This window comes from Syzygium oleosum, unplaced genomic scaffold (assembly GCF_021117445.2).
Source record: "Syzygium oleosum isolate NSW1041296 unplaced genomic scaffold, Sole_v2.1 Sole_v2.01, whole genome shotgun sequence".
Taxonomy (NCBI): Eukaryota; Viridiplantae; Streptophyta; class Magnoliopsida; order Myrtales; family Myrtaceae; genus Syzygium; species Syzygium oleosum.
In genome coordinates this window covers 25,444,042-25,464,920 of record NW_026607485.1, presented here as the reverse complement: position 1 = coordinate 25,464,920, position 20,879 = coordinate 25,444,042, and the positions used below count along the sequence as shown (strand labels likewise).

The window sequence follows — 20,879 nt, the reverse complement described above, 5'->3', positions numbered from 1 at the left end:
ATAACATCAATCGCGTGAAAACTTAATTGAATATGAATGCAGGAGATGCCCATCTCCATAATTCATTAATCAAAAGGCCGGACAGAAGACAATGACTCCGGAAAATATGGCAAAACGTCGAGTTGGCGACCCTATTGAAAATCCCTCATTTCTTATCTTGTATGGATGATATTCACAACACCGAGAGCAGCAACAACAACAACAGTACTAATAATGGGGGAATGCGGCCACAACAGAGGGGTTGCTGTCCTAACAGCTTCCCATCCTTAGGGACAATTCTCAACAAAAAACGAAAGAGAAAACATGGAATGTTCAATCCCTTTCGCATCCAATATCCCCACACACACACATGCCATGTCTTGCCCTATCTCGTTGTGAAGGGATTGACCAATTCACACAACAAGGTTGTGCATTGTTTATGTCCATCCCCCCCTTGCAGAAGGACTATTACTGGTGGTTGCTGTTCATTTCTAACATTCTTTTCGGAGACGATCCACTCGCTCTTTTTTCCTTGTGTTGTCATTCCAAACTATTGCCAATTATTCAGCTCCGACATAGGAACTAGATGGATTCGAATTCAATTGACGAAGACCGTACTGGCAAGTGGCAACCTGCATTTTGAGAAGTACTATATTAGTTTCTCGTCCCCACTTCCACATATGATTATGGTGCGTGGTTCGTTAGTAGTGTTCCCACTCCCTCACCATTTTGATCCGAGGATAGTGGACTCACCATATGACTTTAGTCTGTGGTTAATGTAAACAAAACAAGATTAGAGATGAAGCGTGACTCTAATTCATCAAATTGATCACATGTCAAGACAAAATGAAAATCGCATCGTGGTCCCTTCTGTTCATACTATAAACTAAACCATGCCACGCATTTATGTCTTGGTCTCTCATTGTATTGGTTCTCGATCGACCAATTGAACCCAACTCGACCATATTAATGAAGCTAGGTAAGTCTAATGCGTGCCCGTTACTTTAGACGTGCCTTGTGCATGATGGAGAATGTAATAACAATGGCCTGTCAGTAAGTCATTCATTAAACAAATCCGACTTGATCCAGCATTAAAAGACCACGTGCTCTCTCAAGTAAGGTTTAATGATCTTAACCTTGACTTCCTCCGAGTAGAATCCTAATTCGAATATAAAGACAGCCCCCACGAATTCTTTTCCTTTAAAGAGGGGTGGTCCTCCACACGATCATCGAGTAGTTGTAGTAGATCAAGTTCTGCAGAATTGTAAAGTGAGAAAATGAACACTGAAATCATAGGTCGTAATGCATGGTGGTGGCTACCCAATTCATTGCCAGGGTGGCTAATGCCACCAACAACATCCTTACTTAATAAGAGAATCAAAGCATCCTCCTCTCTCTCTCTCTCTCTCTCTCTCTCTCTCTCTCTCTCTCTCTCTCTCTCTCTCTCTCCTTTTGCTAATCTTAGTTAACATTAAAATTAGAATCTATAAATCAAGAATCACATGAATTAAAAAATTACAAAGAATCTCTTGTGGTGGCAAACTCTCCAATTCTCTAGACATGTTTGCACCCAAGGGAGCATTTGGGGGTGACGTGCAACCCTAAAGATTCCCCTCATCCCCCAATCCTAAGATAAGGTTCTTGTAGCTCCCTCCCTTTTTCCATTTTGACGGCATATAAATGGGGCCACTAAATTATATATGAAAAATAAGGAAATGGGTCATTAAAATACATGGGAAATTCAGGCTCTAAGCCAAATTTTTTTCCCCCTTAACTCATCTTTCCATCTAGAAATTCTCAAAAAAGTTGATAAAAGAAAAAGGCACTGCATAACTCAGAGGCGTGGCTGTGGGCCGCACGTGTCTCGCGATGACGCAGCACGTGCGTACGTGGGAGGGAGCCAAAAACGACATGCAGCTTTTGCAAGCGAAGGCCAGCCTAATCCGGGGTGGTTAAGCGCAGTGTTCTGCTCTTGTTTTAGCACGAAAAAGTGGCTAATTATTCACCTAATATTGCAGAGATTAACGCAAACTCACATGCTATTATTTATTTATTTATTTATTTATCGCTTTTTGAGATTTGTGAAATTTTTACCATTCGCCTTTCTTTAAGCTTGCTTTTCAGGGGAGGTGGATAAGTCTCTGACATCTTTGGCATCATGGAATAAAGTTTTTTCATTGATTTTTTAACTCTTAATTAGAGCTTTTAATTGGTACATTTGCCAAATTCGATAAAGGGGAAAAGCCCAACAAAAAAGAATTAAAGTAGAATTAAGGAGCGGGGAGGTGAAAAAAGTGAAGAGGCCGTTTTGATTTTGGTGCTAATTAGGGCATAAAGTAGATAATGTGAATTGCTCTTGGTCAATAATTTTTTTAGGAAATCAGCAAAAAAAGAGAAGGATTAGAATATGGTTTTTCAGCGGATACGAGCTTGAGTTTTCAATTAATGCTGACAAGTGCCAACTGCCAGGGACGAATCATATGTTTTTCACGTTAATGTATAATTAATTAGCTAATCATGGGGAGGTTAGCTTCGTTCTGCTTTTTTTTAGGTTATATTAAGTGATGTCATTAGCAACCAAGTGTTTGTTAGACATGGTTTGGCTTTGACTTTTATAGTCATGTTTAAGATGTAATATGCGGCTGCGTTCTGATTACTAGGGGTGTTAGAAAAAAAGAAAAAAAAAACCTCGAACTTGTCCGAATAAATTTAGGGTCTTTTACGGGTTGGGTAGCAAGTAAAATTATGTGGGTCACTGACCGTTCGGATCGATTTCGGTTCAAGAACCCGACCCGACTCGAAGCAAATTACCGAACTCGTTTCAAAACCAAAACAATCAGAGAAAACAATGTTTGCTAAACACTAAACACATTCATGAACATACGAAAGGAAACCCGATAACCTGACCTTCTATACTGGTCAAGTCTCGAGTTGGATCACAATACACACACACACCCTCCACATTAGGGTAGGGTCGAGTATCAGTAGGGATCTGAAATTGAACCGACCTGTTGATTCGCCCTAGTAATTAACTTCCAATTTCTTCAAAGATAGTTGTTTTTTAGGTAACTAAAATGAAAAAAGATCATGGGAATCTACATCTTAATTTGGCCAAAAAATTAGAACTGTACACTTTACAACTTACTCTCTCCTATCTAATAATCAACTAATATTCGTAGTCATTTTGAAGAGAGAGAGAGAGAAAGAGAAAGAGAGAGTAAATAAACATATCCCTGCTCAAAAATGCTTTGATAGGAGCAAACAGCATCTTTTGCTTTGATCAGCAGCAATATCCTCTGCAACTCATCATCGGATAAACCCAAAACCAAAGAAGAAAACATCTTGGAAGAAATCAAAAGGTCTCTGAAACTTTCTTGATTTCGCAATTGGTCAGTCGAGGAATCAAAGGCGGGGGGGCATGTCTCTTCCTCATCATCGATCGCCAGCTGATGGAAAGATGAAGGCGCCTTTATTTGGAGATTAAACTATGCATATCGTGCATGCAACAGTGCCCCTCGATTTATTAATGATGCCTTGGAATCGCCAATTCATGAATCGGGCCTGTTTACCCTCGTATTCCATATCCCTCATCTTCTTCACACATGATCTGGAGCTTATATTATAATAGCATGGAAAGATATGTGAAGAAACTGATAGCCTAGTTGAGGTATTCAGTGCTTAGTCAATTGGGAAGTTATACGTGGATGAGAGAGAGAGAGAGAGAGAGAGAGAGAGACAGATGGTTAATTTTTCTTTGGTTTAATTTTCTTTGTCAAGGAAGACATGACTAGCAATTCAAGTATAATTGTTTATTACTTCATTAATTGGCCCCCTCCTTATATATTTGTATTTTGAGAGCGATCATAAAAGGGTCTAAAGTTCTAACATGCTCAAGATCTCCGTCTAAAATGAATTCTAAGCCGGTAATAAACGGTTGTATTGTATTTGGCAACACTTCACAACTGTACCACCTCCAAAGCTACAACGGCTCGTAACACTCGCCTAATTTTAAAGTGCTGCAATCGTGAAACACGCGCTACTAGACATACGAATTACAACACATTCATAGCACATCACGATATAGTTTAACCACAGCTATATCAAACTTGGCATAATGAGGATTTGTCCAATTTGTTTTTTTGAAGCTAAATTATCTGATAATGCATGAAGATAGTCAATGATCTATCTTCAACAAAATAAAAGAAAATGCTTTTGCAAACATTAGATGTATGCACATCATCCTCCTCTCACGTAATTATAAGTACCATTACAATGTAACAATGGTCCACATCATATATGAGAAGAAAGAAGACATAAACAAGACATCCTGATACTTTTTCATATGACTGTAACAATAAAATCAAGATGAAACCCGAATTGATTCGTCAGGAATGCCATCTTCAATTTCTTGTTTTTTTTTTCCCAGAAAAATTGGTATTGATGCAGCGTTTTTTTTTTTTCAATTCAAGTCAATCCATATCTTGGAACTTAATTAAAGTAGGATTAATGCATGCAAAAGTTTGCTCAAGACTTAGCTTTATTGGTATTCGACATTCCATAATGCTACACAAATCGTATCAAGCATAGAATTTGAAGAGAGACGATGCACCTTTTGGGTGACTCAAGTCTCCATCTTTTTGGCTATAAACAAGTCTTTACCTCATCAATCCTCTCATCATCTCATCTCAAGCTCGAGATGATGTGACGTTTCAGGGTCCCAAAAAAAGGAAAGGTGGACTTAATTAGTGGGGTTCCTGAATTTGGGAAAAGTAAGTGTTGAGAGATCTACATGTCAAATATAGTTGATTAAAAGTTATTTGCAAATAAATAATAATAATAATAATAATATGTTTTCTTTCCCTACTATTGCTTAAAGACAAGGCAATGACAAGCCCGAAGTCAGCACGATTTCTTCGGCTTTTGACAAAGCAGATGCGGCTGATTTTAGTGCCTTTGCCCTCACGCAATATGGGTCAATGAAAATTTGCACAGACAAATACAATATCAACAGATATGGAACTTGGGTAAGGAGAAAACAACGGACAATAGCGAGGCCACGACTGTCCTCACAAGACCACATAGTTTTATATACCAACGCGGACCTCATCTCATGATCTATCTCTAACGAATAAAAGTAACGGTCGCTAGCTATTTCCTTTTGCCGGTGCGAAAGGAACTTGATAAAACATGATATAGAAACTTAATGAAGCCAGTGCTAATCGCATCGAGTCAAGAAGTAAGGAGTTAATGCGTATAAAACATATAGTAATGCAAGATATTATGAGGAAACACCTGACAGAATCAAAAGGAGGTGTGGGGAGTCTCGTGAAACTTTTGCTGTAAGTCACAGGGATCTTTTCGAGCCCCAACCAGAGGAGTCAGCTTTTGCTTGAAGCTTTCACAACCAAAAGAAAAAGAAAGGAAAAAAAAAAAGAACTGAGAAATTTCTTTTCAGCATGAATAAGCAAAGCGGCCAGATTCAAAGCTACGACCTTGGAACTCAAGCTAAGTACAATCATCCCGGAGAAGCATCGTCCACACGTGGAAATGATTTGTAAAAAGTGTTCCAAGAAATTGGATCGAGACTCCGATGCCGCACAACGCGAGAAAAAGAGCTCGCCTGCATCGAAATCTTCTTTAGCACGAGCGGAGTCCTTTCTTGCTGACTACATACAAATGGCGAAGATTCCATAGGATATGTCTGTTAGAAGAAGGAAAGCAAATGAAATTTGACCCTAAAATTGCTCTCTTTCATGACGTGCCAGACACATTGCAATCTTCCGCAATCTTCCCCCTTTTTCTTTGGCAAGTTTTCAGTATGATAACATGTAAATAACAAACATCTTCTAGCAAGATGAGGTAATGCACAACATTTACTTCATCTTAGTATAGTTTAGTTTTTAGATGCTTTCGATTTCTTTCTCGGTTCGACTAATTTTAAACAAAAAGAAAAGTTCTCAATTTTTCGTCGGAGTCTAGTCTAGAAGGAGAAGAATGGTTGAATTGGAAGTTCCCATGTATCAATAAATCTTTCAAACTTGACTAACAAGTTTGGTTCGGTTACTGGCCAAACTAAACTTTAATATTAAAGTTAAAGTTTGGTCGATTCTTTAGTTCAAAATGGAACGATAAACTCCTTAGTATCTACTTTTAGTTCACCGTAGGATTTCGTAGCCCACATCGCGTAGCTTCCTTTTCATGTGGTAACCAGGTCGAGTCCTTTCAGATTTCGCCGATTGCTTATGCCTGAATTGATTTTCGCTTCGCTTTTTTACTTAATCGAAATTTTTTCAAATTTTGAAACGCTTAATATTCTCGCAAAATGCGAATGTCGACACATAGGTTCACATGTATGGCCGTGCTCTCAAAAGTAGATATCATATACACATTGGATGAATAAAGGGACATGGAGGACTAGTTCTAAAAGAAGGCTCTTGTCAATACGTGAAGCTGATCTCACAGTAGAATTCTGAATAGCCTTTCCGGGCCAAGAAGTGTAGGACTACGTAGGACGGTGACGGTGACCGCAATGATTAATGCGTAATGGATTTGACAATAGAGGGTAGGGGGCGTGGTTCATGCTCTTTTGGCAACTCAAGTACAACATTTTGGGGCGAGCCAGTTGTACAATTTCGCACAATCAAGTAAAGAAATTTATGGGAAACACATGCGCGATCCATTCATCCAGCGAAACGCCGAAACCCCACATTGAATTCACGATGCCGCAGTTCACGAGACAAGTGACGCGATGGGGGTTGAAACTCGAAACCCGAAACGAGAGGATGGTGATGAGCGAAGGGAGGGAGGGAGGGAGGGAAGGAGGGAGAAGATAGGGGCCAGGCATGGCCGGCTCTGACCCACGATGCATGATACAATCATGGCGCACAGCAGTAGATTTTGGCCTTCTGGGGCTCGTTTATCGCGAATGTCAATTGTCAAGGTCGAGCGCGTCGTGCTGTGTTCCTCGCTCGTTTCGACATGGACTTTTGTCAATACCTCTGGCTTAAGTCCCTCTCCCCACATGATGGGTCTGGGGTTCTGAGGCAGTCCAAAGCGCGAGCTGGTCCTGCTGCTGTTCGCGACCCTCTGCGAAGCGACCCACCACGTTCACACACATTCACATGGAACGACAGGAAGGTGTTCCCAGACACTTGGCCTAGGATTTTGGCAAATGGAGGGGTTTCAGTTTCAGTGGCCATTCTTGACCTTTTGTTTTCGATGGTTCTCATGTAATGTTTTGGACTCTTCCTTCCATCAATCATGGCAGTTCCTGACTATTTTCTCCCCGAGTGACTTTGCATCTTCCCGTTTCGTCTCGCACTCAATTCAACTGTTCAAGCACAGGCTCGTGGATGTGAACTCCTTGGAAAAGGGAGATGGGCAAGGCTTATCCTTTCCGAACGTGATGATGGTTGTCTGCAAGAATGCGTCTGGTCCTGCAGTGGGTCTGCTTAGAAAAGGATGGTGTTGCTCCGACCGAAAAAATCGATGCTAATGAGTAACCGCTGTGAATATCGCAGTGAATGTTTGTTAGGGGCAATCAGTTTCCGGTCCGATCTGATTTCAAAATAGATCCGGGACCGAGATAATCGGTTCTCAAAATTGGGAACCGGGGAATCGGACCGGTTGGTCCTATAGGTCCTAGAACAGGACCAAGGAACCGAACACTTTTTTTTTTTTTTCCGACTACTTGTTGCCATCTTTTCGTGTTGAATTAAGTAATATGTATGTAATGATCCTCAAATTGAAAAGACGAATAAAAAAACGTGTTTCACTTAGGGTTCAATTCACGTTTTATTAATTTTTTTTGAAGAAATAAAAAAATAAAAAAATATATATATAGTCGGTCCGGTTCCCTATGAAACTAGGAACCGAACCATCTGAACACCGGTTCCACTTTTAGGAACTAGGAACCGGATCGACACTCACGGAAATCAGACCAAACCGGCCGGTCCGAACGGTTTCCGGTTTGGATGGTCCGTTTTGCACATCCCTCAGGCGTGTTACTCTCAAAGTATCGAAAAATATCCAAATGAGAAGAGCGAAGGAGATTAGGGAACGCGAATCAACCCCCAAGCGATCGGAGATAGTGAAGTATTTGGAGTAGTCAAAGTAAAGAGCTAGCTGGGTCATGCAGAAACAACAGTAGTTACCATTTGTTAAATAACTATGGTGATGATGTGAACTTTTGTGTTATAGTGATCAAGTTGATATGCTAGCTGTGTTGGGGAAAAAGTTCACAAATTGAGTTTCGCTTGTTTCACTAGCAAGTAGCCAGTAGTTTTAGCATGGCGATCAAGGTTCTCGTCGGCGATTCAGGCGGAGGCCGCCGTACTTGAAGCCCTAAAACATTTTGAAGCAAAAAGTGAACCGAAGATCGTGTTAGAGACATATCGAACCGATCTGGTGGAGATGATGAGCGAGGAGCAGATCAAGTGAGTTGGGAAGCTTATGCATTGATCACCGAAGCCCAGGCCCGCACAAAGCTATTCAGCAATTTAAAGATGACCCATTGCCGAAGAGAAAGTAATCAAGTTGCGGATTGGGTCGCCAAAGCCCACCGTAATAAATATTTGCCGGTTAATTGGATCGCTTATCCCCCTACTTGTCTTTTGGAATTGCTTTGTTCTGAAGCTCGTATATTATCGCAAACTTTTACTTGAATGAGTATAAGATATAATGTTTGCTGACCAAAAAAAAAAAGGTTCTCGGTGACTCATGGAAGGTGTAAAAGACGACCTACATGGACTACGGTCTTTTATCCAAATCAGTTGTTAATTTATATTATGGAGAGATTTTTAGGTGCTCTCGAAGTATGAGTTCTTATCTACTCGAGTCAATCTATATGTATGAAATATATTTAACTTGTCGAAGAAAATGAAGAAATGCCTAATGCTCGTAATTTCCCACGAATACCTAATCATCTTGCCATGATGCCCCCCAAAATAAGAAAGAAAAATGGAAAAATTTGCTAATTCCTCTCAGCTTGAAGCGACACCGAGTGCTTGACATCCCCAATATGAAGCCGGTGCTCCCCCATCGGAATCCTCCTAACGCCGGCCCTGTCCACCACGCTCAGGTACTTGCACACGTGGATGTTGATCCGAACCCTCTCGCGGGCCCCCGCCGCCACACGGACCTTCTGGAAGCCCACCAGCTGCTTCCGCGGCGCCCAGTGTGCCCCGCCGCCACCTGGGGGCGTGGAGTACACGAGCACCGCGTGGGCCCCGTCCCTCGCCCCGGCGTTCCTGACATCCAGCTGGACCCCAAGCGAGAGCCCGGCGCACCGGGCGTGCGTGACCCTGACCGCCCCACTGGGAGCCGTGGTGGCGTTCGCGGGCCGGCGGCGGCCGTCGAGGGGGACGGACACCGCCGCGGGGGCAACGGCGATCGTGTGGATGAAGCGGGTGTAGCTCAGCCCGTGGCCGAACGGGTACACAACCTGGCCTCGGTAGAATCGGTAGGTCCGGCCCGGGTAAAGGTTCGATCTGGTGGGCCTCATGTCCATCACGGTCATGGGTACGCTTGCTAGGTAATCCTGTGGGTACCATGTCATAGGCAGCTTTCCTCCTGAACAAGATAATTAACTATGATTTAAGTCTAATGAATTTTAATGAATTTAATCACTTCAAACTTAAGGGAAATGAAATAATATAATTAACTATGATTCAAGTCTAAAATAAGTTTAAGTAACATCTATCCTTATAAGGAATTATAAACGAGAAGGAACAGACCTGGGTTGGTTGCTCCAAACAAGACATCGGCAATGGCGGCACCGCCCGCTTGGCCGGGGTAACCGGCCCACAGTATGGCGGCAACCCGTGGAACGTCCTTAGCAAAGGAGATGTCGACGGGCCCGCCGGACATCAAGACTAGCACAGTCGGACCCTTGGAGGCAGCGGCCACCTTCGACACGAGCTCTTGCTGTCGTCCTGGCAAGAGGAGGCTGTCCCTGTCCTTGAACTCCGCCTCGATACTCTGGTCAAGCCCCATCACCAACACCGTCGCGTCAGCTCCGCGTGCTGCCTCGACCGCTCCTCCAAACAGCTTGTCGTCGCGGCAAGCTACGTCCGCACAACCTTGCTGGTGTATCGTCTTTGTGTACTTGCTAATTCCTTGAAGAGGAGTTGTATATCCACATGCGACACCTAATACACAAGAATCAATTTTAGGAGATATCGATCATTGCTAAGAGTTGGTCAATCACATATTCTAAACTTAACATGTACCTTGATGATTATACTATTTTAAGGTCACGCGATTAGAAACAGTTTTTGATTTTGGCAGAGACGACACGAATGCTCACCGGCGTAGTTCCCGATCATCGTTACGGTGACGTCCGAATTGGGGCCGATGACGGCGACGGTGCGGTGGCGGCGAGGGGAGAGAGGGAGGGACGGTCCCCGGTTCTTGAGGAGGACGATGCCTTGCCTAGCGGCTTCGAGGGCGAGCTCCCGATGGGCCGGGGTGCACACGTCCTTCGGACCGAGCGACCCGTGCGGTTGCGCCGACGGCTCGCCGTCGAACATTCCCAGCCGCATCTGGACCGTCAGCGTATTGAGCAGAGCGCCGTCGACTTCGGCTTCGTTCAGCAGGCCGCCGCTCACTGCTTCCTCGGTGTGCATGGCGAGGAATGGGCCACAGTCCAAATCTAGGCCTGAAAATAGTGAAACCTATACATGAGATTAGCCTTTCTCAAATGTTTGATTCAATTTTCTGATTTTTGTCCAATGACCTTACTTAGCCCACAAAACATGATGGGCCTTTGGTGATGGGCCAGAGAGAGAGAGAGAAATTATTCAAATTACTATATGTGCGGGGACTATAGGAAGTCGCATTAATATTATTTACTATTGTTAGAGTGCAAAATTCGAAGAGGGAACCTGCTTTAATTGCGTCGGCAACGGCCTGCTGCGGCGTGGACGCATAGTGTTGTTTGTCGTAGAACACGCCGACCGAATCGCAATCCGAGACGACGTACCTGCATTCCCCGGATCGAATTGCACACGAATTAGCCCACCCGGCCCTTACTTAATTAAGCACACCACTGTCCCGTGATTTTTACGCAACTATAACGAATCGCGAAGTAGAAGGCGTTACCCGTCGAGCCGCCACGCGCCGCGGACGGTTTTCTTGAGGAGGTTCGGGTTGGCGCAGGCGGGGACGCCGTTGACCTGGTTGTAGGAGCACATCACGCTGGCCACCTTCCCTTCCATCACGCACATCCTGAACGGGACGGCGAATGTATCCTCCATGTCCTGTTTGCTCACCTGTGTCCATAAGTGTTCCGAACATGAGAATGTGACACTAGCGATATGTTCTCGTTTCCATAACAATTTACGCAAACTTAGTCGTATAATCATACATCGTCGTATGTTTATTGCGCGTCGAATTCATTTCTATACATCCTAAGTTACGTGCATTAAGTCCCTCCATAATTTCGCGAGAGTTAATTGATTTTTTTCTTTTCCCATTTCAATAGACGTCCAAAAGCTTTTTCATGAATAGAGATGGTCAGGTACTAAAAAACCATCGTGACAACTACATTCTTGTCACTGGCCCGAGTTTAATAAAAGAGTCACATGAAAAAATTGACTAACAATGATTAAATTCCGGTGGATTTTGCAATTAGTTTTCTGAGTTTAATTTGATTACCGAATAGGTTTTAAAAGTGTAAAGATCTAGGTAAGGACATTCAGGTTCGAAAATGAAACCAAAGCTCGATTGGCCAACCACCCCATTGATAGATCAAGTCATCTAACACGTCACTGAATATAATGAATGATTTCGCATGTGATTTCAGCACGAAACTTACCCTCGCATTGAAGTGGAAGCGATCGACCCCGTTCCAGTTATCGAGATCATAGGCCGTGAAGTGCTTGCAGCAGGCCGCCACCTTCAGCCGGCCACCGTCGCCGCCGCCGCCTCCTTGCAGCCCCCGCACGTAGCGGGCGGCGTACCGGCCGACCACCAAGGGGTCCTCGCCGGGGGTCTCCTGGCCCCGGCCCCAGCGCGGGTCCCGGAGGACATTGATGTTGGGGCTCCAGTAGGTGAGCCCGCCCATGCCTCCGTTGTACATGGCTCTCGCCTCGTCCGACACCACCTGCGCACCCCCACCAGCAAAAGGAGAGGCATTAAAACGACGTTGCGCTTTTAGTTCCTTCGTAAAACTTCGTGGGCAAGTTGCAACGACAGGTCGCATGAATGGACAGGGAGGGCTCAAAGGTCGTCGTACGTGCCGACGTACCATTGCGACTCCCGAAAAGATGGCCTAGATATAAAATTACAAACTTGGGCCCGTCCCAATTATTCTGATTGAGATTGGCCAAGTTCATTCCGGTATTAATAATCTAGGCCATACCTAATCTTACTAAATCAATAAACAAAAAAAAGCCAAAAACAACGAGACCCATTCCTGGGATCCGTCGGAAAACGAATGCGTCGTAATGTGTCGAGAACACATTCAGAAAACCCGTACGACATGATCGAATGATCTCATTTTTTTTTTTGGGAAAAGAGAGCATCTGCGGAGGATAGTGTCCTTTTTTGCCGCTTCTCTAATGATTCGTTTAGGTTAATGCAAGCTTTTTCATTGGCTTAACTAGAGCAGAACGGGGGCCAGACGATCACCTGTCCAATTGCTTCCCACAGCGAAGCGTTGAAGGAAGCGGCGGTGGTGATCACTTGAGGGAAGCTGGTGGCGCCGGGGAAGACGCCGCCGAACCGTGTCCCCGGCCCCACGTTCGACACCCCGTGGAGCGCCTCCGACCACCACTCGTAGCCCCCGATCCCCAGCCGCGGGACCGCGCCCGCGTCGTTCGCCAGCAGCTTCACCTTCTCCCGCAATGTGAGCCGGCCGACCAGGTCCCTCGCTCTCTCCGGGATCGGCGTCGACGCGCGGCAGAATGGGAAACCCCGCGTCCTCTCGTCCTTCGGATCGCAAGCGAACGGCTCGCGGGCATCGCTGGACATGATGATGAGGAGGAGGAGGAGGAGGAGGGCGAGGGTCGCCGCGGCGGCGGCGGGGGAGGCGGCGGGGACGGCGGCTCCGGTCATCGTGCGGCGGTTTTGAAGGCAGTGGGGTGTTGGGTTGAGCGGGGTGAAAAAAAACGTGAGTAGTTATAGAAAGTGTTGTGGGCTAAAGAAGTGATGCAATCGGAACTGCTTGAGGGAAAGCGGTGTTCTCTTTCTGGTCGATTACATTATTGGATTCACCAGCCATTTTGGTTTTCTTTTTTTTTTTTTTTTGGGGGAATAGAGTTGAGAAAAGTTAAGAAAAGATGGTTTTTTTTTTTGCACGTTAAAAATACATTATATAAAGATAAATATTCATTGTGAGTATGCTATCAGTCGAGACGTTGCAAGTTTCTCACTCAACATTGACGGGACAGCACTTGTTTTCTTTGATCATCGGGTATGATACAGGGGTGAGCGTGGTCCCAGATGGGCGGTTCCCATCACGGAATCGGAAACTACCCATTAAGGATCGGTTTCGAAAAATTAGAACTGGGAACTGCCTGTTAGTTTCATGAATCCACCCGAGAACCTGATCGCAATCCGGTCCTGTACCCGAGTGGGTCCATGGAACCGATCCCACCAAGTTTCACGCAAATGGAAGTGATCGAAAGCAAGAGAAGGAGGCGATGAATGGCCGGAGGCGCTACCGTGAATCGATGGGAATTGAGAGTCGAGGTCATGAGTTGATGGACGATGAACTTAAAAGTCGAGACCATGAATGAGAGATAGAGACAAGATGAGCACTTAGTTAATGGACGTTAAGTTTAAGATTAGGGATTTTAGGGTTTTCATTTTTCTTAAAATGTTTTCTTTTTTATTTAGTTGGAATTTTTTTTTTAAATTATATATATTACCGATCCGGTCCGAGTAGGTGGGTGGGCGGTTTCACATCTAGAACCGAGAACCGGATCGGTATTCACCGATTTTAGTAAATTGAAATCGGGAACCGCCAGTTCCGGTCCGGTCCGGTTCTAGATAGTCCGGGCAGTTCTCAATACCTTTGCACACTCCTAATATGATGAAACTATGTTATGTCACAACCGTATTGTGAAGCGTCGTTACTTTGCGCATTTTGTCATATCTTTTTGAAGACGCTGCGCTCCAAAAAAATTGAACAAGAAGGTTTTCCAAATACTGTTGTTTTTTATGTTGCCGGAGTACTCGGGCAAATGTTGTAGTTATAAAACGTCTACCGAGTTTCTTATAAATGTCAATATCTTTTTACATAGTCCTAGGTGCAGCAGAAAGTCAAACGGGGCTCCGAGTATGAATGAACACGAGATCAGTTAATCAAATATGAGAAAAGATGTTAACGACCGCACGCGACGCTAGCGTGGTACACGGCATCGTGAAGAGGAGTGAAACTTATCTCGACCCGATTTCACGAGAACCAAATCAATTACAGCCGCTGAACATGCGAGTCACCAGGCGCACAAAATCGTACATGGCCGATGGACCTGGTTTGCATGTCCTGACCCGATAGAGAGGGAGGCAAAGCCTTTGCATGGACTCGGTTCCATCGATCCAAGTACATCTCGATTGGTGGTGATCTTGTGCGACCCACACGCACGGCGGTCCATACGATCGACGAGCGCTGTGGTTCAAGTTTTGCGTGGATGCGAATCTAGACAAGTATTTATCGAAGGATGAGGCTCCCGGAGGGCACAGATGGCGTCGTCGGATTGGTCATAGAAGTGGGTTGCGACAGAGGATTGGGGATTGGCTGGTGCAATTCCCACTGCGAAGAAACACAAGTCGGGGGCCAGTTGTGAGACAATTATTATACGAGGCCAATCAGGTGAACGTCAGCTCATCCGACTCCCACATCTTTTTCTCACTTTGCACGGCCACCGAAGCTTCTTCATGAGCCCCACTCATCAGAAAACCTTTTCCCTTACCTCGCAAGCATCAACTCGAAAGACCCACTTCATACTTGTTAGATCCATGAAGTCGCAATTATAGATATTGTCAGAAATAGAAGTTCATACTAGTGATTCTAAATTACACGCTCATCGTACTTGTTAGATTCATGAATTCGATTAAAGTATTTCACGAGAAGGATAATTTTCCTCATAGTTGATTTTTCCATGAATTACGACGGAGTAGGCTATGGTGAAGCGGATAAGAATGAGCGGTTTCAGAGTCGGTCCAGGTTCCACCTGCGACCCGAAATCTACCCGTCAGAACCGGTTTCCAAAATTTTGGAACCTAAAATCTACATTGCATACTCTAGAACATTATCTTATCACAAGTTTCAAAGTCGGCTGTAAAATCTATCCAGGTTCCACTTGTATTTTTATTGAACGATTGCAGTGAATCATCACCTCCAATGACCACCATTTATTGCTACAATTCGCTAACTACAACTCATATTTAGAAACACGAAGAATACGAAACATTAACAAAGTAAAAGTCTCAATTATAGATATTGCCAGAAATAGAAGTTCATACTAGTGGTTCTAAATTACACACTCATCATAGAACAAGAAAAACATCAAAATTTGTTCTCGAGACTTATCCGTCGGAACTGATTCTCCAATTTTTAAAAACTGAAATCTACCTGCACACCTTGAAATCTAGAATGAGACCGGTTCCCACCGGTCCGATTCCCGGTTTTACCGTGGAACCATATTCACTCTTGGTAACAGACATAATGCTCTCTGAAACACGGTACGTTATAATACGGTACACTTACGCAGGCGCGAGGAGGGGAAATTACAACAATGACCCTGCATGTGAAAAGGAGTAAAAGTAAGGGTTAATACCACGAAAAACCCTAAACTGGTACAGTTGTGACAATTTTACCCCAAATTATTTTTTTGACCACAAAAAACTCCAAACTGGTACACTTGTGACAAATTTACCCCGAACTATTTTTTTGACCACTAAAAATCCCGAACTGGTATACTTGTGACAATTTTACCCCAGCTAATTTTTTAATATTATTCTTTATTTTTTTGAATTTTTTTATTTTTTCTTTTCTTTTTTCCTTAATCTTCTTCATCTTCAATTTCTGGCCGGTCGCCAGAGGCGAAAGCCGACAAGGTCGGCCCCGCCGGCCGAGGCTCGACCTCGCCGTCGCCAGATCTAGCGAGGGCTCGGCCCCACTGGCTGTTGGGCGAGGTCGAGCCTCGCCAAATCTGGCGAGGGCTTGGCCCCGCCAACAAGCCCTCGCCAACGGCCGACGGGGCCGACCTTGCTGGCTTCCTCTTCTGGCCGGTCGCCGGTCCGACGACCGGCCAGAAATTGAAGATGAAGAAGATTAAGGAAAAAAAGAAAAGAAAAAATAAGAAAAAATAAATAAATAAATTCGAAAAAAAATAATATTATTAAAAAATTAGTTGGGGTAAAATTGTCACAAGTATACCAGTTCGACGACCGGCCAGAAATTGAAGATGAAGAAGATTAAGGAAAAAAAGAAAATAAAAGAAAAGAAAAAATATAAAAAAAATATAAAAAAAATCGAAAAAATAAAAATAAAAATATTAAAATTTTAGTTTGGGTAAAATTGTCACAAATATACAGTTTGGGATTTTTGGTGATCAAAAAAATAGTTCGGGATAAATTCATTATAAATGTACTAGCTTGGAATTTTTTGTGATCAAAAAAATAATTTAGGATAAAATTGTCACAATGTGCAGTCCCCCATCCTCTGATCCTGACTGTACTTGACATTCAAAGTCTGTGGTGCGAGCAAGCTTGGCTTGGAAGAGAGGTTGGCCATCAACTCCCTCAGCATTTCTTATTCTTCTTCCCTTATTTTTTCATTTTATTTTCCACCAACTGGATTCAGATCTTTTTGACTTTAGGGACTTTAATGATGGCATTTTATTATCTTCTTCTTTTTTTCAGTGCACAGTCGAACATTATTTACTCCAATAATATGTCCCACTTAAAAATTCAGATAAATAAATAGAGAAAAACTGCATATGTATTATATAATTCCCAAACGACACACGAAATTCGATAAATGCAGCATGCTTAAGCCAATAGATAGATAGAGATCTTATGTACAAAAAGAGATTGTAAAATACTTTTAACATGTGCATTCTTTTTTTTTTTTAATCGTAGAATAACTATATGGACAGCGGATTCTTTGGAATTTCATAATCACTTAAAAGGCCTATATGACGTTAGATTATAGAACAATACTTGTTGTCTATGGAATAGAAAAATTTGTTTGAAATGACTTACGATTTTTTTTTATGTTTTGCATTTCACTTTTTAGAATTTCATTTTTGTTAAATGTCGAGCGCATGTAATTTTTTTGAAATATATGAAATGTTACGCGAGTGCAAAATATCATAATTTTTGTGAAATTCAAAATAATCTTTGGTTTACTTGAAAAAGCATAAGGAGAATAATCTAAATGATCGGGCCTCGGAACTCATTTCTGGATCTCTTATTTTTCTATCCGAGAATTGCCGTCCCCTCCACTTGAGAAAAGAAATTAATATTATCCTTCGTCTCGTTCCATGTCCAAACTATTATTATTATTATTATTATTATTATTACTATTATTACTATTATTATTGTCCAGGATTCGAAAAGCTTTAGCTAATGCAGCATACAAACCACTTCTTTCGAAGATTATTCAAATTTTTTTTTGGGGTCTGTCATTTCTTTTTTTGGGGTCGAATGGGGGAGTCTGTCATTTCGAAAAGCTCTTTTCTGCATTATTGATAGAGTATACTAGATAAAGAAAATTGGTGTCTTTCTTGGGGATGTGTCCAAGATTTGCAGCAGAGGGTTGCCGGTGGTCTTCCATAATTTTTTACTTTATCCCCTTTTGATCTTTATCTCTTTTTAATCTCTCACTTAATTCCTTTTTTTAAATTAAATTTTCCTATGAACCCAGCACATAGGAAAATGAGATCTGCTGCTCAAATTAGAGAATTAAAGGATCTCGATCATTCTCGTTCTCTTTTGGGCCAATAAGCAATGGGAGATTCGGCTGCTCACCCCCCCACCACCATTCGACCTTGACAAAAAGCACAAGATAACACAAGTAGTTCTTACATCATTCATGAGTTTAGTCCAAGTCTCAATTTCATGTTGTTCGTCCAACATCTGTAGCAAACAATGTCAGAAGAAAAAAGATGGGTTTGGTAAGAGTGATCATTGGCGATCGTGTGAACAACCAATAGGGGCAAATATCATCAAATATCATGATTGATTTGCCCAGAATTTAGAGAACTTAAGGTTGTTTTTTCATGATAATGACTTTAGTTGTGGGTGATGTAATTCCTTATAACGTGCTTTGCAATTTACAAACAAGCTTATAGCTTCACAATTATGTTTTTTTCCAAGAAAGTTAGAGCCCTCGCTTTCAACAAATCGCGGGGTTAAGACATGCATTATAGACGCGCAAATCGTGAGGCTTCACGGCACGACACGGCCATAATACAGCCACGAATACACAAAATGGACTCTCTCTTTATCTTATGGTGCGGCGTGGAGCTTCATCTTTACTTAAGTTATTCTTTTTTTTCCAATTATTTTTTGGGGGAGCCTTTGGGAATAGATCGTTGGAAATCTGATCTCGTTGATGCGTGCCGGATAATTGATTCCGTGATGACTAATAACATGACGTTATTGACAGTCCCATGTAAAAGTGTTCTCCACATGGCTTAGCCGCGTTTGGAACCCGGAGGTCTCACCTCCGGACACGGGCCATTTGGAAAACTTCTTAACAATATACCCTGCCGCTCAATGGCAATTTTACTTGTGTAGCATCAATCAATCACACTATGTCCTAACTAGCTGAAGAAAGATCCAATCGATCGCATTAAATCACTTGCATACGAAAACGAAACTCCACGACCCGGTTCAATACGGTCGATGGGCTCAAAATCAGGACACCACCAGGCCTTGTCATGGACAGACTTTCGGGTCAAACGGCCCATAAACACACGCACCACCATAGAACTACCTATCTCCTTTATCATTCATTGCTATAGAGTTCTTCCTCGAAAGCCTGGTCAGGACATAGTCCTGTTTGACTTTGATCCCTCCCATGTCTTTGCATTGCCACTAGTATTATCACAACAACTATGAGATTCCCTAACGCACTTCAGAAAACAGAAGCAGCACTCTTCAACATCGAGACTCTAATCTTAGCCAGCCTATATAATGCTGGATGACCTCTTAAAGTGATTAGAACAGCCAGTAAGGCACCTTCTTCTCAATCCTCTTCTCCTTGATGGTGTCTAAGCTCGGCTTCCATCCCTTCCCCGAAAGCTGCCTGCTCAAGTAGTCCGGCGTACCGTCCATGATCTCCGACATAATCGGGTCTGCTATGGCGCACCTCTTGGCCGCTTTCATCTCGTCCTCCTGGTTTCGCTCTTGCGGCGTGTGCTCGTTGTATCTGTCGCCTCCGGGGCCGAGAATGCACATCCGCGTGAACAGCGGCAAGAACCTTGAGGACGAGTTCAGGAGAGACCTCGAGCGCAGGACCGAGTTCGCCGTGAAGAGGACGTGCCGGGCCTCCTCAGCGGATAGGGACACGGGCTTCCCCCGCTTCATGGGGAGCATGAGGTAAATCTTCCTGGGGTCGAGCTCCTGGTCGGCGGGCAATGGGGTCGGCCTCTTCCCTCTCGCCTCAGGGTAGAACTCGACCACAACTTGCTGTGGGTGCTCCAGCATCAGCTCGGCCGCGGTGACGCCGGGGTCCTCCCACTGGTGCACCGTGCCGTCCCACAGGACGACCTTTCCGCCCCCCGAGGAGGAATGATTCCTAGACTCCTGATTCCCCATGAAGAGAGAGAGAGAGACAGAAAGAGTGAATGTGAGTTCGGTTAAAGTATTTGGTGTAGCGATGTGTTGCATTATATGGTGGTTGAAGAACGAGTCTACGTAGGAATGTGTAGGGGGGTGTTGGTTAAACGGCTCCATCTCGTGATGTGGGTGGAATTGGTAATAACCGAAGACAGGGTCGTTGGTTTAGTGTTCGTAACATTATGTGACCCTACATTCGATGAACACCAAGTTCCAAAGGAGTCATTGATTCTTCGATTAAGGTATCCAATTAGGATCTTTGCCATAATGGGTTTCCCTAAGTTCAATTGAATTCGACAAATTTCAGCTAACTAATGCACCTCCTTGTATGAACATTAATCAATAACATGAACTTAACTGATAATCGAACTTTCACATTCTTGAATAGAAATAGTGGGGTTTCCGAATTTTCTGCGCTCTAAAGTTCGTTTCGGTTAGGAAAATCGAATTTATTTGAAATTCGCGATCGCATTTCTAATGGACATTATACTGATGATATGAAACATACGATCCGCAAGCTCCAAACATGTACACCTCCGGTAGCTAATAGGTTGGCCAAGATTCATTCAACTTTATATAATTACAATGCTGTTTATAGCTTGGTGTGGTCCTTTTCGGAGCTGATTTGGTCTCCTAAATCTTGCTCCACCTAAAACAAGTGGAGGAAGAAGTCAAGGAACGGTTCAACTGTAACTGTTGTTAACTCCCTGTTGCTGACCAATTGGTTCTTTTTCTGGGACATGAGTAGATCGGTTTTAAATATGTCAGAGTGATACTATAATATGTGGCGGTGCAGGAGTTGAACCGGGGCGGTCCAACTACAACTTCCCTATGTTGCCCCATGCGATATTAGAAAAGATTATCACATGAACTCCTCCTTTATGATTAGATCAAGTCAATCGAATGTAAAAAAAAAAACCAGGTGGACCATCCATTCTATGATCTCACCTGAACGACATATGTTCTCGTGTAGTTGTTGGTCTTTGATTGCCCTATTTCTATGATTTACTCATGTCAACGAGCTGACCTAAAATGGAATGATCGTATACACAATAAAATTTGCCCTGGTTTCTACATGTACTTCCGCAGTTCCGTCGGAAAGAAAC

The 20,879-nt window shown here is 43.4% G+C and overlaps 2 protein-coding genes across 2 annotated transcripts; both read right to left on the bottom strand.

The window, feature by feature from the left end:
* Nucleotides 1-8,750: 8,750 nt before the first annotated feature.
* Nucleotides 8,751-13,148, bottom strand: LOC115676187 (probable beta-D-xylosidase 2). Its single transcript, XM_030599074.2, has 7 exons — nt 12,610-13,148; nt 11,795-12,082; nt 11,080-11,249; nt 10,863-10,960; nt 10,286-10,636; nt 9,714-10,127; nt 8,751-9,549 (listed from the first exon to the last, which is right to left on the bottom strand). Exons 1-7 carry the CDS (start codon nt 13,033-13,035, stop codon nt 8,951-8,953), a joined length of 2,346 nt encoding a protein of 781 aa, XP_030454934.2. The 5' UTR covers nt 13,036-13,148; the 3' UTR covers nt 8,751-8,950.
* Nucleotides 13,149-18,773: 5,625 nt separating this feature from the next.
* Nucleotides 18,774-19,805, bottom strand: LOC115676196 (uncharacterized). Its single transcript, XM_030599082.2, has one exon. The coding sequence runs from the start codon at nt 19,750-19,752 to the stop codon at nt 19,153-19,155; it is 600 nt and encodes a 199-aa protein (XP_030454942.2). The 5' UTR covers nt 19,753-19,805; the 3' UTR covers nt 18,774-19,152.
* Nucleotides 19,806-20,879: the final 1,074 nt, after the last annotated feature.